Here is a 20,874-nt window from a genome sequence, read left to right as displayed (position 1 = left end):
CAGAGCAACCATGGGGGTTCCAATGTTAAGAGCGTAAGTTCTGTTTTATATAGGTTCTTAGACTACACTCATCACTGTAGTATCTGAGCATCTTCCAATAGTGCATTAAGCAATGTGATAAACATCTGTCTCATGTTTATTCTTTCACCTCCCGGGGGAGGGGGGGAGGGAGAAGGGAAGTGTACAATGGAGTATTTTTGTTCTGGATTTTTTTTATATATATTACCAAGGCTGTGGGTTTGTCACAGAAGTCACGGATTCTGTGACTTTCTGGAACCTCTGTGACTTTTCCAGTGGCCATTGCAGCTAGACCCCAAGCCAGCTGCACCGGCTACTGCTGGGGCAGTCCTGGGCCACCCCAATCCCCTTGTCCCCCTGCATCACCAGCAGGAGTTTGAGTGTGGGAGGGGGCTCAGGGTTGGGAAGTGGGAGGGGGTGAGGGCTCTGGGCGGCGCTTACCTCGGGGGAGGGGCGCTCCCCGGAAGTGGCAACATTCCTAAGCGGAGGTGTGGCCAGGTGACTGCCTCTGCCTGCAGGCACCGCCCCTCAGCTCCTGTTGGCACGGTTAACAGCCAATGGGAGATGCGGAGGCAGCACTCAGGGCGGAGGCAGCATGCAGAGCTGCCTGGCCACGTCTCCGCCTAGGAGCTGAGGGAGGGAGATGTTGCCACTTCTGGCGAGGCGCAGAGCCAGGTAGGGAGCCTGCCAACCCCTCTCCCCCAGCATCATCAGGGGGCCCGGGCCGTGCACTGCCTTCCCTCCCCAGCACCAGCAGGGGTCCCGGGCTGCACGCTGCCACCTGCCCCGAGGCACCCCCAGGCTGCCTCCCCCTCCCCCCCCCAAAATTTAGTCAGGTGTATATAGTACAAGTCATGGATGAGTCGTAGGCTCTGAATTTTTGTTTACTGTTCGTGACCTATCCATGACTCTTACTAAAAATACCCGTGACTAAAACGTAGCCTTATATATTACACATGCTGCTATTAGTTTGTTAGACAAGGCAGGTCAAATAAATGAGCCTTACACTTGCAGAAGGTGGTGAGGTTTATCATAGTCCTTATTTCCTGTGAGGGGTTCATTCACAGGCTTGAGCCAGCCCACAATGAAGCTCCGTCTCCTCAGCCAGAAGGGAGCCCTAAGTATTTCAGACTTTTTGGAACTCATGAATCTGAGTGAACCTCTTATGGTTGCTCTGCTCAGACAGGGCATTATATGACAACGACCAGTCCATGGCCTAGAATAAAATACTATGTCATCTATAGCCAGGAAAATGGAATTAAGCTGCCTGGTTGTTGAGAGGAAACAGCTAAAGAGAGAAGATACTATGGTGATTGATCACATTCCTGTCATTCAGAAGGAAATCAGCCAATTGTCTATTCAGTTAGTTGAATAAAGTTCAAATACTGATGCAGAATATATCTCCCAGATCAATCATAATTTCATAAATACTGGAAACCTAAGTGCTGAGTATGGGAAAAACTCAATTATTTCTGAACCCAGACAGCGAGAGTTTCCTGAGAGTAAGATCACTACAGGTGCCTCAGACAATGCATAGAGTACCTCCATGAGAACATGATCTGGGTATTAGAGGCTTTTTACAAAACCACAGTTTGAGCTCCAAACCCATGCGTCTCTGGTGCTCTTTTGTTTCATCAGTCTGAATTTTATTTGAAAAGCTTTTTGGGGCGAGGATAATCCCTCTATTTGTATCTGAGCTCAATATAATGCCACAACTTAACTTACATGTCTATTAGAGAGAGAAATACTGTTAAAATAATGTTAAAGTTGCAAGGCTAAGCTCTGAAAAGTCAGGAAATGCCAAAAAGTAAAGATAACTCAAAAGCAGGAGAGCAGAAATGATTCTTTGTGGAATATGTAGAACCTCTGAAAGGTGCTTTTGTTTCATGTATTAAGCAGAAAAACACTTATTTTTGCTTTAGAAATCCAGGTCTTGTCTACCCTGTTAACATTATCTCACCAGTTTTTACGGACTATTTCATCAGAGATGCTATGCAATTCAACCTGATTGGCACTGATTTCTGCTTAGATTATTGAAAGTTCTGTGTGTTTGTTAAACACAAGTTCATCTTAGATGCCCAAATTAAGTTTGGAGAAAAGGTGTTCAGATGCTACAGGGAACTGAAATTTCTAAATTCAATGTGTCTCTTTAAAAAACTATACTGATGTAGCATTAAGGCTCCAGATTTTTACACAAAATGATAGGAAATGCAAATCAATGTTCTCTTAGAAATGTGTGACTTATTCACATTGCATATATTAAATATTAAAGGTGCTTTTATTAACAGTTTAACTGATCTTATGCAAATTGAACAAATGTTTTCATTTCCTGACTTTTGTTTAAATTCTCTCCACCTCAGTGCTGTTAATATAACTTTTTCATATTTAAGATAGTCTAGTTATGTTCTAGGTGGTAGCATCTGGGATTTAATATTAGCCATTTGTTTAAAGCTCATTGATTATCATGTTTTTTTAAATCACCTTTGCCTGATGTTTCAGAAAACCTCAGTAAATTCAGATTAATGTACTAACATCTAACTCTTTGAAACTGCACGTTTTGCATAAAACCAGGGCCGGCTCCAGGCACCAGTCCTCCAAGCATGTGCTTGGGGCGGCACCTGGAGGGGGGCGGCGCTCACCTGGGGAGAGCGGAGCCGCGGCTGGGCTCGCCGCCCTCCCCCGGCGCTCCGGCCGGTCGGGGAGAGCGGGGCCGCGGCCGGGCTCTCCGCCCTCCCCCCGGGCGCTCCGGCCGGCCGGGGAGAGCGGGGCCGGGCGGCAGGCTCGCCGCCCTCCCCCGGCGCTCCGGCCAGCCGGGGAGAGCGGGGCCACGGCTGGGCTCTCCGCCCTCCCCCGGCGCTCCGGCCGGCCGGGGAGAGCGGGGCCACGGCTGGGCTCTCCGCCCTACCCCCGGTGCTCCGGCCGCTGGGGAGAGCGGGGCCACGGCGGGCTCACCGCCCTCCCCCCGGCGCTCTGGCAGGCAGGGAAGAGCGGGGCCACCCTCCCCCGGCGCTCCGGCCAGCAGGGGAGAGCGGAGCCGCGGCCGGGCTCGCCGCCCTCCCCCCCGGCGCCCCGGCTGGCAGGGAAGAGCAGGGCCTCCCTCCCCCAGCGCTCCGGCCGATCGGGGAGAGCGGGGCCACGGCCGGGCTCGCCGCCTTCCCCCCGGCGCTCCGGCTGGCCGGAAAGAGCAGGGCCCCGGCCGGGCTTGCCGCCCTCCTCCCGGCGCTCCGGCCGGTCGGGGAGAGTGGGGCCCCGGCCGGGCTCGCCGCCCTCCCCTGCTGCGCTCCCCGGAGGGAGGCTTTTTTGCCTGGGGCGGCAAAAAAGCCAGAGCCGGCCCTGCATAAAACAAATCTGTGGCCGTGAAGCAATTTGTTCGTATATTTTCTACTCCAAAACTTAAAATTACTCAGATCATGCTATATTGTAGTTCTGAAAATGTGTACTTTATAAATGTAAGATCACTAGGTGTCACTAGAATCACATATTTGAATTACTCTATTGCAGTGTTCCTAGTGCAGTGTTAATGCTTCATAATTTTTTTTTCATAGTCAATTCTATTAGGTACTGAAAAATTGTAGAGTAATGAAACTTGTTTACTGTTTCTGGTTAAAATTGTTTTTTAGCTCTTTGTTTTATGTAGTATATTCTATATTAGTACCCAAAGTGGTGTCCCAGCTTCCCTCAAATTATTCACAACTACAGATGGGTAGGACCCCAGCTCACAAAGATTTTAGTCCCAATATTCTCAGGCCAAACTCCCAATAGGAAAAATGGAAGAAACATAGCTGACTGGGTTGAGGCAGCATGTTTGCCAAAGTCAGCTGGATGAGTAAAAATGGACCTTGTCAGGGGCTAGTTCCTTCACTCTTTGTGAAGACCGGGTGAGGAATGATTAAAAGTGAAAGTCAAGATGGGATAGGGCCTCTTTCTCTTCACTTGCCTGACTGCAAACATCTCCTCTTCCTTTTCAAACTATTGCTTACCCATGACATTCTATGGACCCTAGTTTGAGAGAATAGACTCTCAGAAAGGGAACAGATTAAGTCCTTAATTTATAGGCACTTAGAAAGAAGTTCACTGCCTGATCAGAGGAGACCTTTAGTTCCCAGATGCAGGTCAAGGCCACTGGCATGATGGAGAGCTAAGTCATGCCAGCTGGACTTTGTAAGGAGCTGTCTGCCTGCTGGGCAACTAAGGAGTCAGAGGCACAGTTTTTGGGCTTTCCACTTCCCTTCAGGTATTATTTCTAGGTCTGTTCTCTCTGTTAATTTAGATATTTGTTGTGGCTAATCGGTATGGCCTTTTTACCATTTTAAAATTAAATTCTATTTCTAAACAAAGTAAATGTATTAACTGCTTATTTATTATATTGTACAGATGCAGAGAAGCTGGTGCCCATATTGATGAATCATTATTTCCTGCAATATACACTAATGAAGGGTTACCCCTTCTAATTAAAAAAGTGAGTGTGTAATTTTAAAATGATGTACAGAATAGTAAACTTCCTGATTTTGAATCTCTCTTCCCATCCCCCATCTTTGTTCCAAGGGAGTCTGAATTACTAACTTTCAGAACACTGGGCAAAGCTTATCTGTTTGAGTAGGGATTTGAGGATGACTGACGTGTGTGGGGATCTGACATGTTCCTAATTTCAATGATACTTGGCCTCCTAGGTGCTAAGTCACTTTTGAAAATGAAACTTTAGGGCCATAAATCACTTTGAGTATGTCTATGCTGCAGCTGGGAGGTGTGATTCTTAGGCCAGGTAGACAGACTTGTGCTAGCTCAGCTCAAGCTAGTGTGTTAAAATAGTAGTGTGGACTTTGCAGCACTAGTGGCAGCTGAGCTAGCCACCCGAGTACAAGACCACGCGACCCCCTGAGTCTGACCTTGGGCAGCTAGTATGAGCAGCTGCGTATGCTGCAACACACATGCACTGCATATTCTAGCATGCTAACTCAAGCAGAGATAGCGTGTCTGCCTGCCTGCGCTGGGAATCTCATCTCATCTCATCTGCAGTGTAGAAATATGCTTAGGCACTTTTGAAAATGTTAATCCAAGTCTAAAATATTCCATATTTTCAAATGAGTATTAAAATGTCCACAGTGGTTTTGTCTAATTTCTTATTGGTCATTCTGATAAATCTGAAATCATTTTTTCCTTAATCTACATTGAAACTCGCATTAAAATTTCCCCCTAAATTTTATGGTCTATCCATGGCTGGCTAAATGGGATTTACCAGGGAGTCATAAATGATGTAGAATGATCATATAATACACATAGTATTGTATGATAAAATAGAGAAATGTTAAGTACAAGTTAATTTATGAGAAATTTATGCTGTGGTTAATCTTGTAGCACAAATGCATGCAGCCAAAAGACTTTGTTGAAAAAACACCAGAAAATGATAAAAGACTACAAAAAAAATTGGACCTGATGGCTAAAGAACTAGATATACAAAAAACAGCAACCGGTGAGTTAATACATAGTTCTGGTTAGATTGTAAAAATTAAACACTGCACCAAAAAGACATGCCAAAATATCTTTGTTGTTTTAAGTTTCAAGAGAACTCATAAGATATAGCTTATTTTTACTTTTATCACTTTATAATTGAAGTTAACATAATGAGAATTCATATTATAAATAACTAAGAAAAGCTACTACAAGTATTATGCATGCTTTGGTATTAAAGAATAATTTACTTTTTAGTAATTTAAAAAGTAGTATTGGACTTCATTTTTAAGGAGTTGTTTGGAATTCAGCATTATTAAACTTGCGGTGGGTGACAGCATTGTAGAAATGTAGTTTTTAAGTAACAGAATTTAAAAATACAACTTTGTACTTTAAAAATTCATGCTCTGTTCAAATATGGAAGCCTCATATTAACTGCAAATTACAATTACTTTTTTAGAAACCGATATACCTGTTTTATTATTTGAGGATGATGGTTCACTTGCATATAGCCCTACAAATAAGATAAAAGATCAGTGCAGTGCAATGGAAAAGAGAATAAAGGACATGAAGGAGAAAAGGGAAAATCTTTCCCCTACTGGTAAGGAGTTAAGCCTTATGAATTCATTAAAAAGCATAAATGGTTGCCATCTTTCTTGCTGAATTATGTTGATGCTAGCCCTGCACACGTTCCAAGACTGTGTAATTTTCTTTTGAATTGATAAATTAAGTTGCTGTGAAACATCTGCCTACCCTGACTTAAACTGAAAATGCATGATTAAAAATATATAAATATTGAAACCAAATCGAGGACTCTTGGTCCGACAACCTGTAGTCATGCGATTTTTATCTTGAAATCATTCAAGTCAAGCAGGGTTAAGTCATTGCTTGGATAAGGGATTTGCAAGGAACCCATAGGTGCTAGTAATCCATTAGAATGAGGGCTCTGCCCTCTGAGCGTTGAACTACTGACATAGCATAGTGTTGGGAGATGCTGTCTTTCAGAGAATATGTAAAACCAAAGTCTTGACTGCTTGTAGTCTTTAAAGAACCTTTGGCACCTCTTGCAAAAGTAGGGGTGCTGGTGAAATATCAACTTAATTGCTTTCTTCCTGCAGTTAAAATTGTTTACAATATTTCTTGTAATCTAAACTGTTGATTATTGCTTTGTGCTCCATTTCAACCCAGAATTAGTAGTTCAGTGGTAGATGAAGTCATCCTAGTTCATAGTTTCTAGAGTAGCTTACATTTTTTTAAAGAACTTTGGGTACTTCAAGATGATCATCATAAAATAGAATTGAAGTATACCCCTCTCCCCCTCCACAAATGAACCTCCATTGTTTTTACCCCTTTCTCAGTGAAATCTGATGTGAACAACTGGTGGAACCCATAAATATCAGGGCCGTTGCTCTCTGGAATTCCCTGCACCCTCTTTTGCCAGAGATAAAAATTGCATGGGCAGCATACTTAACTCTGGATGGCAGCATGGATCTAAGCACCGTGGAGAGTAGTGGTACAATGCTCACAGTCGACTTAGCAACCACCTCTCGGGGCTAGCGGGAGGGGTAGATTCCTTACAGTGATGGGGGAATCCCTCCCATTGCTGTAGTGAGTGTCTATACTTAAGCGCTACGGTGGTGTAGTGGAAGTGCTGTCACTGTGCCACTGTAGTGGTTTAAATATAGACATAGACTAATAGTCCAGTTTCAGAAAATATCCCATGGTCAAGCTCCTGGACTCTTCCTATTTTGGGGGTTGAAAACAAGTAACAAATTGAGCTTTTTTTCCTTTGCCCTCTGTCTTCAGAGTATGTCATTTAGGATCCACAGCTGTGTTAGTCTAATATCTGCCTACAGTTCACCACCAGAACTTTGTTGCTCCACCCATTTAAAGAATTATATTCTGCACTCCTGTTGCTACATGTTCCCTGGTCTAGTCTAATCCCTTTCTAGACAGTCACCAGTCTGTTGTAAGTGGACCCAAATGCTGGGTCCCATGTGTTTTTTAAGCCACCTGGGTCTGGGCTGAGTCTAATCTGTTTCTAGTTTTGGGCTTCAAGATACACGCCTAGGCTGAGATCTTTTTGTCTGAGCCCTTTCTTGGGACTCCACAGTTCGGCTACCAAAACACTGGAACCAGTGACTCAAACCGCCTGAGCTCCTATTTGCTTGCACATGCTCCTGCAGAGTTTGTCTTAGGGTTTAACTGTAAGCCACAGCTTTCAGGGTCAATGTGGCAGAAAGGCAAGGAACACAGGCTTAGCAATGAACGTTTTTTAACCACAGTCACTTTACTCTGAAAAAGCACTAGGGTTATAGGTCTTTGCAAAATGACAGAATACCTGAGGCCTGGTCTACACTGTGGGGGGGGGGGGGGAGAATCGATCGATCTAAGATACGCAACTTCAGCTACAAGAATAGCGTAGCTGAAGTCGACGTATCTTAGATCGATTTAGAATCACTTACTTCGTGTCCTCGCGGTGTGGGATCGACAGCCGTCGCTCCTACATCGACTTTGCTTCCGCCTCTCGCCGAGCTGGAGTTCAGCAGTCAAAGGGAGAGCGATTGGGGATCGATTTATCGCGTCTACACTACACGCGATAAATCGATCCCCAATAGATTGATCGCTACCCACTGATCCGGCGGGTAGTGTAGACGTATCCTGAGATGCACAACTCCTTCCCCCAGTCTAATCTCAATCCGTCTGAGAGTGTGAGGTCTTGTCAGCATATCAGGCTAGGCAGAGTCCCTCCTGCCTGGCCGTTACTTTTTGCATGTGGCGATGAATGATCTACTTCAAAGAGAAATTGTTCTTAAATAGTCTTTCCCTCTTTGCCTTGTTCATAAGAACATAAGAATGGCCATACTGGGTCAGACCAAAGGTCCATGCAGCCCAGTATCCTGTTTACCCACAGTGGCCAATGCCAGGTTCTTTCTTTGGGCTCCTGTGTAGAGAATCCATTGTTCCATGGAGAACTGGTAGTTGAAAAACAACCATTTAGTAGCCCTAGATTTTATTTTATTTTTGGCTTGGGCGCTTCTCAGATTGTTCTCCAATGTGGTGTGACACACCTTTCTGGGCAGCCGATTGGAATATCTCATAATAGTCTGGTCTTGGACCGGGTTAGTCATGTGTTCAGCAAGAAATACCAAATGGATGTCCTAATACAACATGGAGCTTTTTGAAAACCTGACCTATGAGGAAAGGATAAAAAACATGTTTAGTCTTGAGAAAAGAAGACTGAGGAGGGACCTGATAAGTTAAGTGCTTCTATAAAGAGGACTGTGATCAAATGGTCTTCATGTCCACTGAAAGTAGGACAGGATGTAATAGATTTAATCTTCAGCACTAGAGGTTTAGGTTAGATATTAGGAAAAGCTTTCTAACTATAAGGGCAGTTAAGCACTGGATTAGTCTTCCAGGGGAGATTGCGGAATCCCCATCATTCGAGGTTTTTAAAAACAGGTTGGATAAACATCTATAATGGATGGCCTAGGTTTACTTGGTCCTGCCACAGTGCAGGGGGTTGGACTTTAACTTCTCAAGGTCCCTTCCAGACCTACATTTCTATGATTCTATGGTGCTCAAAATACTTCATAATAACCAGCCACATACTACTTGGTCACACTCCAGTCATGAGCAGCAACATGGTAAATTTAGCATTTTTGTTCCTGCTACTAAAAACATTCCCACTAACCACAGAAATACTCGAAATTCTTAAAGATTCTTCCCACTCACTGGTGCTATTATTTTAATATTCCCTAATATGTCTATTTAAATACCATCTGACATTTCATACTGTAACTGAAATCAGTGATTGTCAGATAACATAAACTGCAATGGTTCTGCTGATATGCACAGTAGAATTATGCAAGTAACACTTTGTGAGAGTGAAATCTTATTTAATCACATTTCTTGACTCAAATGTTGATTTGTTTTTAGATTTAAAAATATATATTTTCATACCAGAAACATGCTATTTTGAAGTAATTGTTTTTGTTTTGAAGTATTTGTTTTTATGGGATTAAATTTGTTTGAAACAAATTCAGTGTTAAAATATTGATTTTTGTAATAGCATGGTCCTCTAGTTTTGAACAAAAATTCCACAAAATTGGACCTTTTTGAAAATTCCAGCCAAACCAGCTTTTTCCTTTTTTAATTTTTATTCATGCACTTAATGTCAGGTCACTATAAAAGGGAGAGCTCGTGATAGATAAAAGACTTAAGCAATCTAAATGTTACTAATTTACTATACAAAGTAGCACTGGGTGGTCTGATTTTAAATAATCGATTTAAATATTTTTTAAAGAAACAGGTTTAAATTGGGTTGTGGCTATATTAAGCTGTGCAAGTTTGTGCTATTTGTAATATTAAAATTTACAATGAACTGAAGTATAAACACTGTATTTGCAAATACCACTACTGGTATTTGAATTTACAGAACTATCTGCAGAATTCAAAACAATGAAGATTAAGGCCTTGATCCTGTGAACATTTAAGCACATGCATAACTTTACTCACATAAATAGTTCCACTGATTTCAATGGGAGCATTCAAGTGCTTGAAATTTTAGTAGGTGCACAAGTGTTTGCAGTGTCAAGGGCTAAAATTGTATTTTCCCTTAGTGGCATAATTTCTCTTTTAACTTCACACTAAGATCCCTTCACAGTTAACAATAAAAAGCTAATTAGACTTTCAATACTTTAACAAAGCACTTGTGAACTTGTTTATAGACACAGGCGCCAAAATTTTCAGAAATAGGAGCCTAAAGTTAGGCTTCTAAACCCATACTTAGACACCTAAGGGTGGAATTTTTAAAAGTATCTAAGTTACTTAGGGAGGGACTGAGAGAGCCAGGTTGAAGCATTTTAGCGTTCTTGGCTTATGGAGGTTCAATATATCAGAAAGTGGTATTGGTTGCAAATATATCGCAGGCCTGTTTGCTTATAATTTTGTATGTGCGTGTTTTGCATCACAGTAACTATGTTAATGACTTTTTGGATTTGTCTCTTAGCATAGACGAGCATTTTAAATTTGAAATTTGCATAGGGAAAAAAGTGTAATAAACTATTCATAAATTATTTTTTAGCTTCACAAATGTCTCAGATATCTACACTTAATTCAACACAGCCTGGATATGGAGAGTCTCTTGGTGTCACCAGTTCTGCAAGTGCATTGCTGCCAGGTAAATAATGTAACTTTAAGTTCTGTGAAATATATTTTTTAAAATTATAAATGTTCTAAGTAAAACCATAATATATTCTAGATAGTTTGTATTATAGTGTAGTGTCACATACTCAGATTTTGACTTCAATGAGACAACCTCTCTTATATAGCACTTTTTATTAGCATATCTCAGAGTGCTTCACAATCCTTAATGTGTTGCAAGGATAAATATCCCTACGAGATTTGGGAAAACATGCTTATATTTGAATACAAGTGGTAAAAGTAAAAAAGTTGTCCCCTTGATTTGAAAAGCATGTAAAATGTAAGAACTGTAATGAAAGAGCATGAGAAACTACATGAGGTAAATGCCCATCCTTGTTCTTGTGGCTTGCTGTCTTGGTTCACTATTGGTTCTCTTGTCTTTTAGTAGTCCTATATAAACTTTTGTGTGTGTAGTTCAAACAGTCTGATACTGGAAGCAAAATGAGAATTAAATACAAAAAGAGAACTCGAAGACAAGGCCTTTGTGGAGAAACTAAATGAATCCTTTGCATCGGTCTTCACTCAGAGGATGTGAGGGAGATTCCCACTGCCGAGACATTCTTTTTAGGTGACAAATCTGTGGAACTGTTCCAGATTTAGGTGTCAATAGATGTGGTTTTGGAACAAGCTGATAAATTAAACAGTAATAAATCACCAGGCCCAAGAGTTCTGAAGGAATTCAAAGATGAAATTGCAGAACTAGTAACTGTGGTATGTAACCTATCCTTTAAATCAGTTTCTGTACCATATGACTAGAGGATAGCTAATGTAACACTGTTTAAAAAAAAAAAAAAAAAAGTCTAAAAGCCAGCTTTTCAATTAGGGCTGTCAAGCTATTAAAAAAATTAATTGTGATTAATCACGAAATTAAAAAAATAATTGCGATTAATTGCAGTTTTAATCGCACTGTTAAATGATATTCTATTTTTTTAAATATTTTGGATGTTTTCTACATTTTCAAATATTGATTTCAGTCAGAACACAGAATACAAAGTATACAGTGCTCACTCTATATTATTATTATTTATTACAAATATTTGCACTGTAAAAAAGAAACAAAAGAAATAGTATTTTTCAGTTCATCTAATACAAGTACTCTAGTACAATCTCTTTACATGCAAGTGCAACTTACATATGTAGATTTTTTTTTTGTATTTACATAACTGCACTCAAAAACAAAACAACGTTCAACTTTAGAGCCTACAGATCCACTCAGTCCTACTTCTTGTTCAGCCAACCGTTAAGACGAACAGATTTGGTTACATAATGCTGCTTGCTTCTTATTTACAGTGTCACCTGAAAGTGAGAACAGGTGTTCACATGGCATTTTTGTAACCGGCATTGCAAGGTATTTACGTGCCAGATATGCTAAACATTCATATGCGCCTTCATACTTCGGCCACCATTCCAGAGGCCATCCTTCCATGCTGATGACTGGTTCGGCTCAATAACTATCCAGCGCAATGTGGACTGACGCACATTCATTTTCATCATCTGAGTCAGACACCACCAACAGAAGGTTGATTTTCTTTTTTGATGGTTCAGGTTCTGTAGTTTCCAAATTGGAGTGTTGCTCTTTTAAGACTTCTGACAGCATGTTCCACGCCTTGTCTTTCTCAGATTTTGGAAGGCACTTCAGAGTCTTAAATGTTGGATCGAGTGCTATAGCTATCTTTAGAAATCTCATATTGGTACCTTCTTTGTGTTTTGTGAAATCTGCAGTGAAAAGGTTCTTAAATTGAATAACAGATGCTTGACTGTCATCCAAGACTGCCATACCACAAAATGTATGGCAGAATGCGAGTAAAACCATGGAGCAGGAGACATACAATTCTCCCCCAAGGAGTTCTGTCACAAATTTAATTAACGCATTTTTTTTTAACGAGTGTCATCAGCATTGAGGCATGTCCTCTGGAATGGTGGCCGAAGCACGAAGGCGCATATGAATGTTTAGCATATCTGGCATGTAAATACCTTGCAATGCGGGTTACAAAAATGCCATGTGAATACCTGTTCTCACTTTCAGGTGACATTGTAAATAAGAAGCAGGCAGCATTATCTCCCTTAAATATAATCAAACCTGTTTGTCTTAGCAATTGACTGAACATAAAGTAGGACTGAGTGGACTTGCAGGTTTGAAAGTTTGACGTTGTGTTTTTGAGTGCAGTTATGTAACAAAAAAAAATCTACATTTGTAACTTGCACTCTCGTAAAGAGATTGCATTATAGTACTTGTATGAGGTGAATTGAAAAATACTATTTTTGTTTTTTACAGGGCAAATATTTATAATAAAAAATAATATAAAGTGAGCACTGTACACTTTGTGTTCTGTGTTGTAATTGAAATTAACATATTTGAAAATGTAGAAAAATATCCAAAAATATTTCAAATAAACAATAATAAAATACCAATTTAAATTTGTGATTAAAACTGTGATTAATCCTGATTAATTTTTTAATCGAGTTAATTTGTTTTGAGTTAATCTCTTGAGTTAACTATCATGAATTTGACAGCCTTATAGGCAATTACAGGCTGGTAAGCATAACTTCATTACCATGCAAACTGGTTGAATCTATATAGTAAATAACAGAATTACCAGACACAGATGAACATGATATGTAGGGAAAAAGTCAACATGGCTTTCTAAAAGGAAATCATGCCAGGTTTCTGAGAGCTGTTCTAGAATAATCAAACATTCTTCTAGTCTGTATCTGAGTCCTGGATTGCTCGAGTTCTGAAAAGGTTCTTTTAAAATTATCACATTCTTCCACCAAACACTTTATAAAGTGAATATATTAAGAGAGAAAATACAGAAATACATTTTTTCAATATTTCAGTGAAAATCTTAGCCGTGTGAATGTTAAGTGGCTAAATCCTTGGACAATTATTTCAGTAACTTCCCACATACTTCACTAACTTAACTTTGTACTATTCCATTTTGTTAAAATGTTTATACTGCTGTTCTTAATGTCTTGCAGAAGAGCACATCAGTGATTCTTTAAACTCGAGTTTTGATGACATTTGGGGAAACTGTAAATACAAAAATCAGAAACCAGCATCAGCTGAAAGTGATATTTATGTTTCAACACCTGCATCAGAGTATTCTCTGTTTTCTAGCAGTGACCAAGGGAACTTAACTCCAAAATCATCTAACAGAAAACATTTAAACAAAAAACTAATTTTGCAACACCCTCTAAAAGGTGAACTATTTGCTAAAAAGAGAAAATCTGAAGTCTCCCCTAACCTAAATCAGAGTGGTGAAGATACTCTGACTTCTGCGTCAGTTTCAACCAAAAGTTCTTTTCTCCAAGAAAAAGGCTTGAGTCACATCACTCTTTCCCAAAAAATGGTCCAGTTGGAAGCTGCTACAGTTACCACAGGTAATCAGTCTGATTCATTAGTGAGCAGTGAAGATTCTATTAATATGCATTTGGTTGACATAAATATTCCTGTTGACACAAGGGATTGTAGTGTCAGATACAAAATAAGGGGGAAACCAAAAAGAGAAAAATATAATATGAAATTGACCACCTCGTCATGTAAGGTAGGGTCTGAAAATGAGTTTCTTGTAGCAATGACCACACGTAACAAGTCATCAGACATAGAGGAAGCTTCGTATGATGACTTTTTTTCACCTTCTAATTTGAAGAAAAGTGAAATGCAAGTAAGACACTTTCCTTTGCAAGTTCAGCAGAAATCGCCAAGTGCTCCTGAAGTGAGTTGCAAAAGAGACTTTTTAAGCCACAAACAAGATAGACTGTTTGAAGGGTCAGATAAACAGTGCACTGCTCTTATCAAAAAAAGGAAGAGAACTGTTAAGACAAGTGGTGTTTCAACAGAGAGTGACTGCAAGCTAACTGAATGTTCAGAAAGTACAATAAGTGTGACCTTAAACTGCATGTCAGGTGGAGTAGCCACTGAGACTGCAGAAGCCCTGGGTTCTAGCCCTCTGAATAAACTGCCTCAAAATATTCAGAAAATATCCTGCAAAACTAGCGTGACTAGCTGCCCTCAAACTACTGGTAAGTTGCTCCATTCAAGTGAAAATTCAAAGATGCAGCATCATGATACATTAAAAATGCTTGGGCAACTAAATTCTAAAATGGACTACTATGTGGAAGGAAAACAATGTCTTTCAAAAACTAGACTACCAGAAGAAAATACTGTATTGATGGCACCAGATTCTTTAAAAGGTGACAAAATGGGTGCAGTGGAGCCAAAAGAACACCCACTTACTTTTCCAGACTCTACAAATACAGAAAAATCAACACGAGAAAAGAAGGAAATCCTGCTCAAAAAATGCAGTCCAAGTATGTGAACTTCTTTTTCCTGATACACCTCTACCCCGATATAACGCGACCCGATATAACACTGTCAAGGTTCCTTCCCCACTCTGAACTCTAGGGTACAGATTGGGGACCTGCATGAGAACCTCTAAGCTTAACTACCAGCTTAGATCTGGTTTTGCTGCCACCACCCAAATTATTTATGAGTTATTTGGGAAACTCTGTCTACCTCTCCCCTAGAATATCTCCCTCCCAAGTACTATAACCCTTCCCTGGGTAGCCTTGAGAGACTTCTCCACCAATTTCCTGGTGAACACCGATCCAAACCCTTGGATCTTAAAACAAGGAGAAATTAACCATTCCCCCTCCTTTCCCCCCACCAATTCCTGGTGAGTCCAGATCCAACACCCTTGGAGCTTAAAACAAGGAAAAATCAATTAGGTTCTTAAAAAGAAGGCTTTTATTTAAAAGAAAGAAAGGTAAAAATCATCTCTGTAAAATCAGGATGGAAAATAACTTTACAGGGTAATCAGATTCAAAGAGCCCAGAGGAACCCCCTCTAGCCTTAGGTCCAAAGTTACAGCAAACAGAGGTAAACCCTCTAGCAAAAGGAACATTTACAAGTTGAGAAAACAAAGATAAAACTAACACGCTTTGCCTGACTGTTACTTACAAGTTTGAAATATGAGAGACTTGTTCAGAAAGATTTGGAGAGCATGGATTGATGTCTGGTCCCTCTTAGTCCCAAGAGCAAACAACCGCCAAAACAAAGAGCGCAAACAAAAGCCTTCCCCCCACCAAGATTTGAAAGTATCTTGTCCCCTTATTGGTCCTTTGGGTCAGGTGTTAGCCAGGTTATCTGAGCTTCTTAACCCTTTACAGGTAAAGGATTTTGGTGTCTCTGGCCAGGAGGGATTTTATAGTATTGTACACAGGAGGGCTGTTACCCTTCCCTTTATAGTTATGACAAACACAAATTTGAATATAACACGGTAAAGCAGTGCTCCGGGGGGGCGGGACTGCGCACTCTGACAGATCAAAGCAAGTTCGATATAATGCGGTTTCACCTATAACGTGGTAAGATTTTTTGGCTCCCGAGGACAGCGTTATATCGGGGTAGAGGTGTATTTGGCACACTATAAATACCCTGTGCCATTTTTCTTGTGTATCCTAAGAAACAATATTATCATGGTTAATTGTACTGTGATTTTACAAATTGTCCATATTATATAGTTCTTAATTTGGAGTGTGTATATTCCTTTTAATCCACCAGTGGAAAAACTACCTTTAAATAAAATTGCGGTTAAAAATTAGCAGGGGGAGATGCCCATAAAAATATAAGTTGAAAACTTGCATTGCTGTAACTCATGCCATTGGTGTGGATGGAGGTGAAGGAGTGAGTCCAAAAGATATGGATGAAATGCCAATTTCAACTTAGAATTTGTTTTTCAGTGTGTTGCAGGCTTAATTTTTAACAGTCATCAGATTTTTTTATTACTGGATAATCATTTAAGCAAGTTTAAAAATTGCTAGAATCATTCTGGTATTAGAATATACTATTATGATACCAAAGGAATTTCCCTGCAAAAAATTGCTGTCTGTTGTGGGTATGCTATTTTTAAAATTTGATATTTTTGACTTTTGAATATGGGAAAAACTTTTTCATATAAGCTTAATTTCATTTTGTAAATTTAGTTAGACTTTTACAAAAGAGTGCTAGAATGACGTCTAAATTTTATTATTAAAAATTTCATGCAAAGTTTTAGTGCACAGCAAACATAGCTGATTATGAATCATGAAAAAAACCCTAAGTTGACAGAGAACCTTAAATATAGCTGTAGGTATGATATCTCTACACCTCCTGCTACTGGTTTGGCTTAATTAATAAAATAAGTACCAATATTTTAAGGTCTGGAGTACCCCACAATTGTGTAGCTCAGGGGTAGGCAACCTATGGCACGTGTGCCAAAGGTGGCACGCGAGCTGATTTTCAGTGGCACTCACACTGCCCGGGTCCTGGCCACCAGTCCGGGGGGCTCTGCATTTTAATTTAATTTTAAATGAAGCTTCTTAAACATTTTAAAAACCTTATTTACTTTACATACAACAATAGGTTAGTTATATATTATAGACTTATAGAAAGAGACCTTCTAAAAATGCTAAAATGTATTACTGGCACGCAAAACCTTAAATTAGAGTGAATAAATGAAGACTCGGCACACCACTTCTGAAAGGTTGCCGACCCCTGGTATAGCTTAAAAAAATAGCTTTTGTCTCAAGTTTAGACCTAAATGATTATGGAGATCTATATGTTTTGTGCCATGTACCCAAGCTTAGAAAATAGTCATAAAATTAACATCTTTCCTTTGTTCTTTTTACAAGATAAGCATAAGGACCTCAAAGGTGCTTTTTCCATTTGTGTGGTTTTAAACTTAGATAGCTATATCAATTGCTTTGATATTAGTTGAATTTTAACTTATAAATTATAGCTTCAAATCCAAAAATGAGCTTCTCTTCGGGGCCACTCTGCTTTAATTCCCTCAAAGAGGAACTTTCATACTTTGGCAAACTTGAAAATATAATCAATTTACTGAGCCTTTACATTTTTCTGCCTCCTGCTGCTATTTGAAAATCTGTTTTTTGGTTAAGAACTTCCAATTACTCCAGTTCTGCTTGATCTAATGATGTTATCTGGCATTTACCATTGTCACTGTTTTCTTTGGTGGTGCTTCTGATGTCACAAGGTCAGCCTTGTGATTTCACTGCAGGATCAAATAGAGCCTGAGTTTGGGGAGCCCTTGTTTAAAATCATTTGAAAGGGAAAGAGCAATAATGAAAAGTATAAGATTTGAATTTGTTTAGATATAAAGTTATGTGAAACACAAGTCCCACTTAAACTTTTAGATTAGTTAATGTGGAGAATTGTAACAGACTGTGAATCAGTGTGGTTATTAAATATTGATGTTTTGTAAATAAAGCCTTCATTTTTATTTTGGATTGATTGTGAATTCCCTTCTAATTCAAGAGAATTTATTTGTTGCTGTTTATGTTGAAATAGTCAAAATTGTTTAATAACTTTTATTTTTGTTCCTATGTTCCAGGTAATTGTTTGAAAGTGTTACATGCAAATATTGATTAGAGCTAGCAGAGAGGAAACTGCTGTTTTTTAAAATGCTGAAAAAAATCTCTAATAAACCTTTGACCTTTCTCCTGAAACATGTAGACAAAAAGTAATCCAATATCCATGATGACAGAACTGATCTGCTTTCTGCATAAAAGATTTGTCCCTTGAAAAAAAAATTTTTTTTTTTTTTTTGCTCTGATACTCTTATGCTAGAGTTTGAAACTTAGGGCTGGTCTATACTTAGCCGCTAGTTCGGCGGCTGGAAATCGAACTTTCTGGTTCGATTTATCGCGTCTGGTCTGGACGCGATAAATCAAACCAGGAAGTGCTCGCCGTCGACTGCGGTACTCCAGCTCAACGAGAGGAGTACCGCGGAGTCGACGGGGAGCCTGCCTGCCGCGTGTGGACTGCGTCTGAACCGCGGTAAGTTCGAAGTAAGGTATGTCGAATTCAGCTACGTTATTCACGTAGCTGAATTTGCGTACCTTACTTCGACTTGGGGGGTAAGTGTAGACCAAGCCTTAGAGAGAAAGATTTGACCCCAAATATTTCTCTTTCCTTTAGTTATTGGCAAAATTCCCATTGACTTCAATGAGAGGATACTTATTTTCAATGGATCCTCAATTCTGTCTTTGCCTGCGCATGTTATTTTTCACCACTAAGGGCAGGTCTTCACTACAGGGGGGGGGTCGATTTAAGATACGCAAATTCAGCTACGCGAATAGCGTAGCTGAATTCAACATATCAGAGCCGACTTACCCCGCTGTGAGGACGGCGGCAAAATCGACCTCCGCGGCTCCCCGTCGACGGCGCTTACTCCCACCTCCGCTGGTGGAGTAAGAGCGTCGATTTGGGGATCGATTGTCGCGTCCCGACGAGACGCGATAATTCGATCCCCGAGAGATCGATTTCTACCCGCCGATTCAGGCGGGTAGTGTAGACCTAGCCCAAGACTTGTGTGAGCAGTTGATAAAATTTTCGTGTGCAAACCATTTGTGGCCATAGATGTGAGTGCACGGGTATTGCATGCAAGTGAAATCTGGGATCTGACAATTCAGGTCTCCTGCTCTGACTTTGCAAACTGTGCACAATTTCCTAAGCAGTTCACTTTTATAGGGTTCGTACGTAGGGCAGTACGTGCAGGAGAAGCACAAAGGCAAGAGCAGTAGAAATTAATTAGTAACCATAAGAGACTTAAATAAAACATCTCCCTAAAATAAGATTCCTCTTGTCTATTAATTGTTTTGGCGGAGTAGAGAATTCTTCTACCCTTGATAATTTAAAAAAAAAAGAAAAACTATGGTTAACATCTTATAGTGCTTTGTGATCAGTGAAATTTATGTCAAGGTCCTAGATTTGCGCTGAACACAAGGGAGAGAATTAGTGGTTTTCTCATCTGTGAATAAGAGTTAATGGAAATGCAGCAGTATACACTATTTTCAGTGAACATTAATATACCGTGAGATAAGGGAAGCCTAATGGGTTTGCTAGTTATCGAATTATGTAAAACTTCCTTGTAGTTCAAACTTAATTAAATATACATTTTATAGTAATACAATTTCCATCAGTCTGGTTGTGATTTATTTTTTGATAGGGATAGCGATTAGATAAGTTAGTGTTCTACTGTGGTTTAGAATGGTAACACTTGCCCAAATCTGTTTAATTCCTATAGCTATTTACCTGAAAACCCTAGCAATAAATGATAGGTTAGGCAAGGAATGGAACATTAATAGATTTTAAGAAAGATTAAACATTCTTCAATTGTTCAGATGACACTTGAACAGATTTCATTCACATTATTTTTAGTCTTTCTGAATTACAAACTTGGGGATTGAGTGATTTTTTTTTTTTTTTTGGATGATCTATAGTGAATATGGGAACCGTACATTCTCTTACATGGCAAAAGTTGTAAATTTCTCTGGTCCCCTATAGTCTTGTGGATTGATCACAAGGCTGAAGAATCAAGAGTCCTGAAATCTCTTCATGGCTGCTATTTGCTTGCGGTGACAATGGGCAACTTTAGTCCCATTTACTTGGATGGGAGCTCCAGGGGGTGACACTTGGCTTCTCTTGAAGTCAATAGGAGTTTTGCCACAGATTTCAAAAGTTGGGCCAGGCTTTCATCCTGGGTGTTCAGCACTACTGATATTTGAGAGACACAAATTTGAAAATGCTAGCCTTAATTCCTCTACCTTAATTTTTACACCTCTGTAAAGACACAGATACTTTAAGGTCGGATAACTGTGTGTGTGTGTGTGTGTGTGTTTATATAACAGCTTGTCACGGGGTGTCAAGTTGAGGCAGACAATTAAAGGAGTAGCTATGGCTCAAATGGCAAGAGTCACTAGGGTGCTCTCTGTCTTTAGGGCAGCTTGGCCTAGTGGCCAGAATCCATAGGGCCACCCTTGCTCCCAGGGCAGTTTCGCCTAGTGCCCAGAGTCATTGGAGTTGCCCTTGGCCAGTCATGTCAGCCCTACATGTGCCTGCACCCAGTGGTAAATGTGGGGCAGGATAGGGGGCCCTAGGCTCACCCTACCCTACCAGGTCCTGACCCGGGCCTTATGAAACCTGTAGTCCTGGATTCAGGCTCGATTTCCCATTTTAATCTTTGTATTCCCTGGGCTGCCTCCTACCCTTGATTCTGGCTCCGTCAGTTCCCTTGGGGGTAGTGACCTCCTGTCACTCTGATCCTCTGCGGTTGAGGGGAGTTCCAGCTCAGATGCCATGTCTTCAGCCTCGGAAGTCTGGAACTCTAGCAGTTCTCTGGCAGGAGCCTGCAGCATACGTTC

General features: G+C 40.2%; 1 protein-coding gene across 1 annotated transcript in view; it reads left to right on the top strand.

Moving 5' to 3' along the window:
• MCPH1 (microcephalin 1) overlaps positions 1 to 20,874 on the top strand; it is a 226,286-nt gene that overhangs the window by 17,172 nt on the left and 188,240 nt on the right. Inside the window, exons 4-8 of the mRNA XM_024223031.1 lie at positions 4,393 to 4,477; positions 5,374 to 5,488; positions 5,927 to 6,067; positions 10,556 to 10,651; positions 13,654 to 14,985. Of these exons, the coding sequence (XP_024078799.1) occupies positions 4,393 to 4,477; positions 5,374 to 5,488; positions 5,927 to 6,067; positions 10,556 to 10,651; positions 13,654 to 14,985 (1,769 nt within the window). The remainder of the gene's footprint in view (positions 1 to 4,392; positions 4,478 to 5,373; positions 5,489 to 5,926; positions 6,068 to 10,555; positions 10,652 to 13,653; positions 14,986 to 20,874) is intronic.

The sequence above is a fragment of the Terrapene carolina genome, unplaced genomic scaffold (genome assembly GCF_002925995.2).
Source record: "Terrapene carolina triunguis isolate 2854851 unplaced genomic scaffold, T_m_triunguis-2.0 Scaffold42, whole genome shotgun sequence".
Taxonomy (NCBI): domain Eukaryota; kingdom Metazoa; phylum Chordata; order Testudines; family Emydidae; genus Terrapene; species Terrapene triunguis.
The sequence above is the reverse complement of the archived record's forward strand: the minus strand, read 5'-3'. Positions and strand labels throughout refer to the sequence as shown.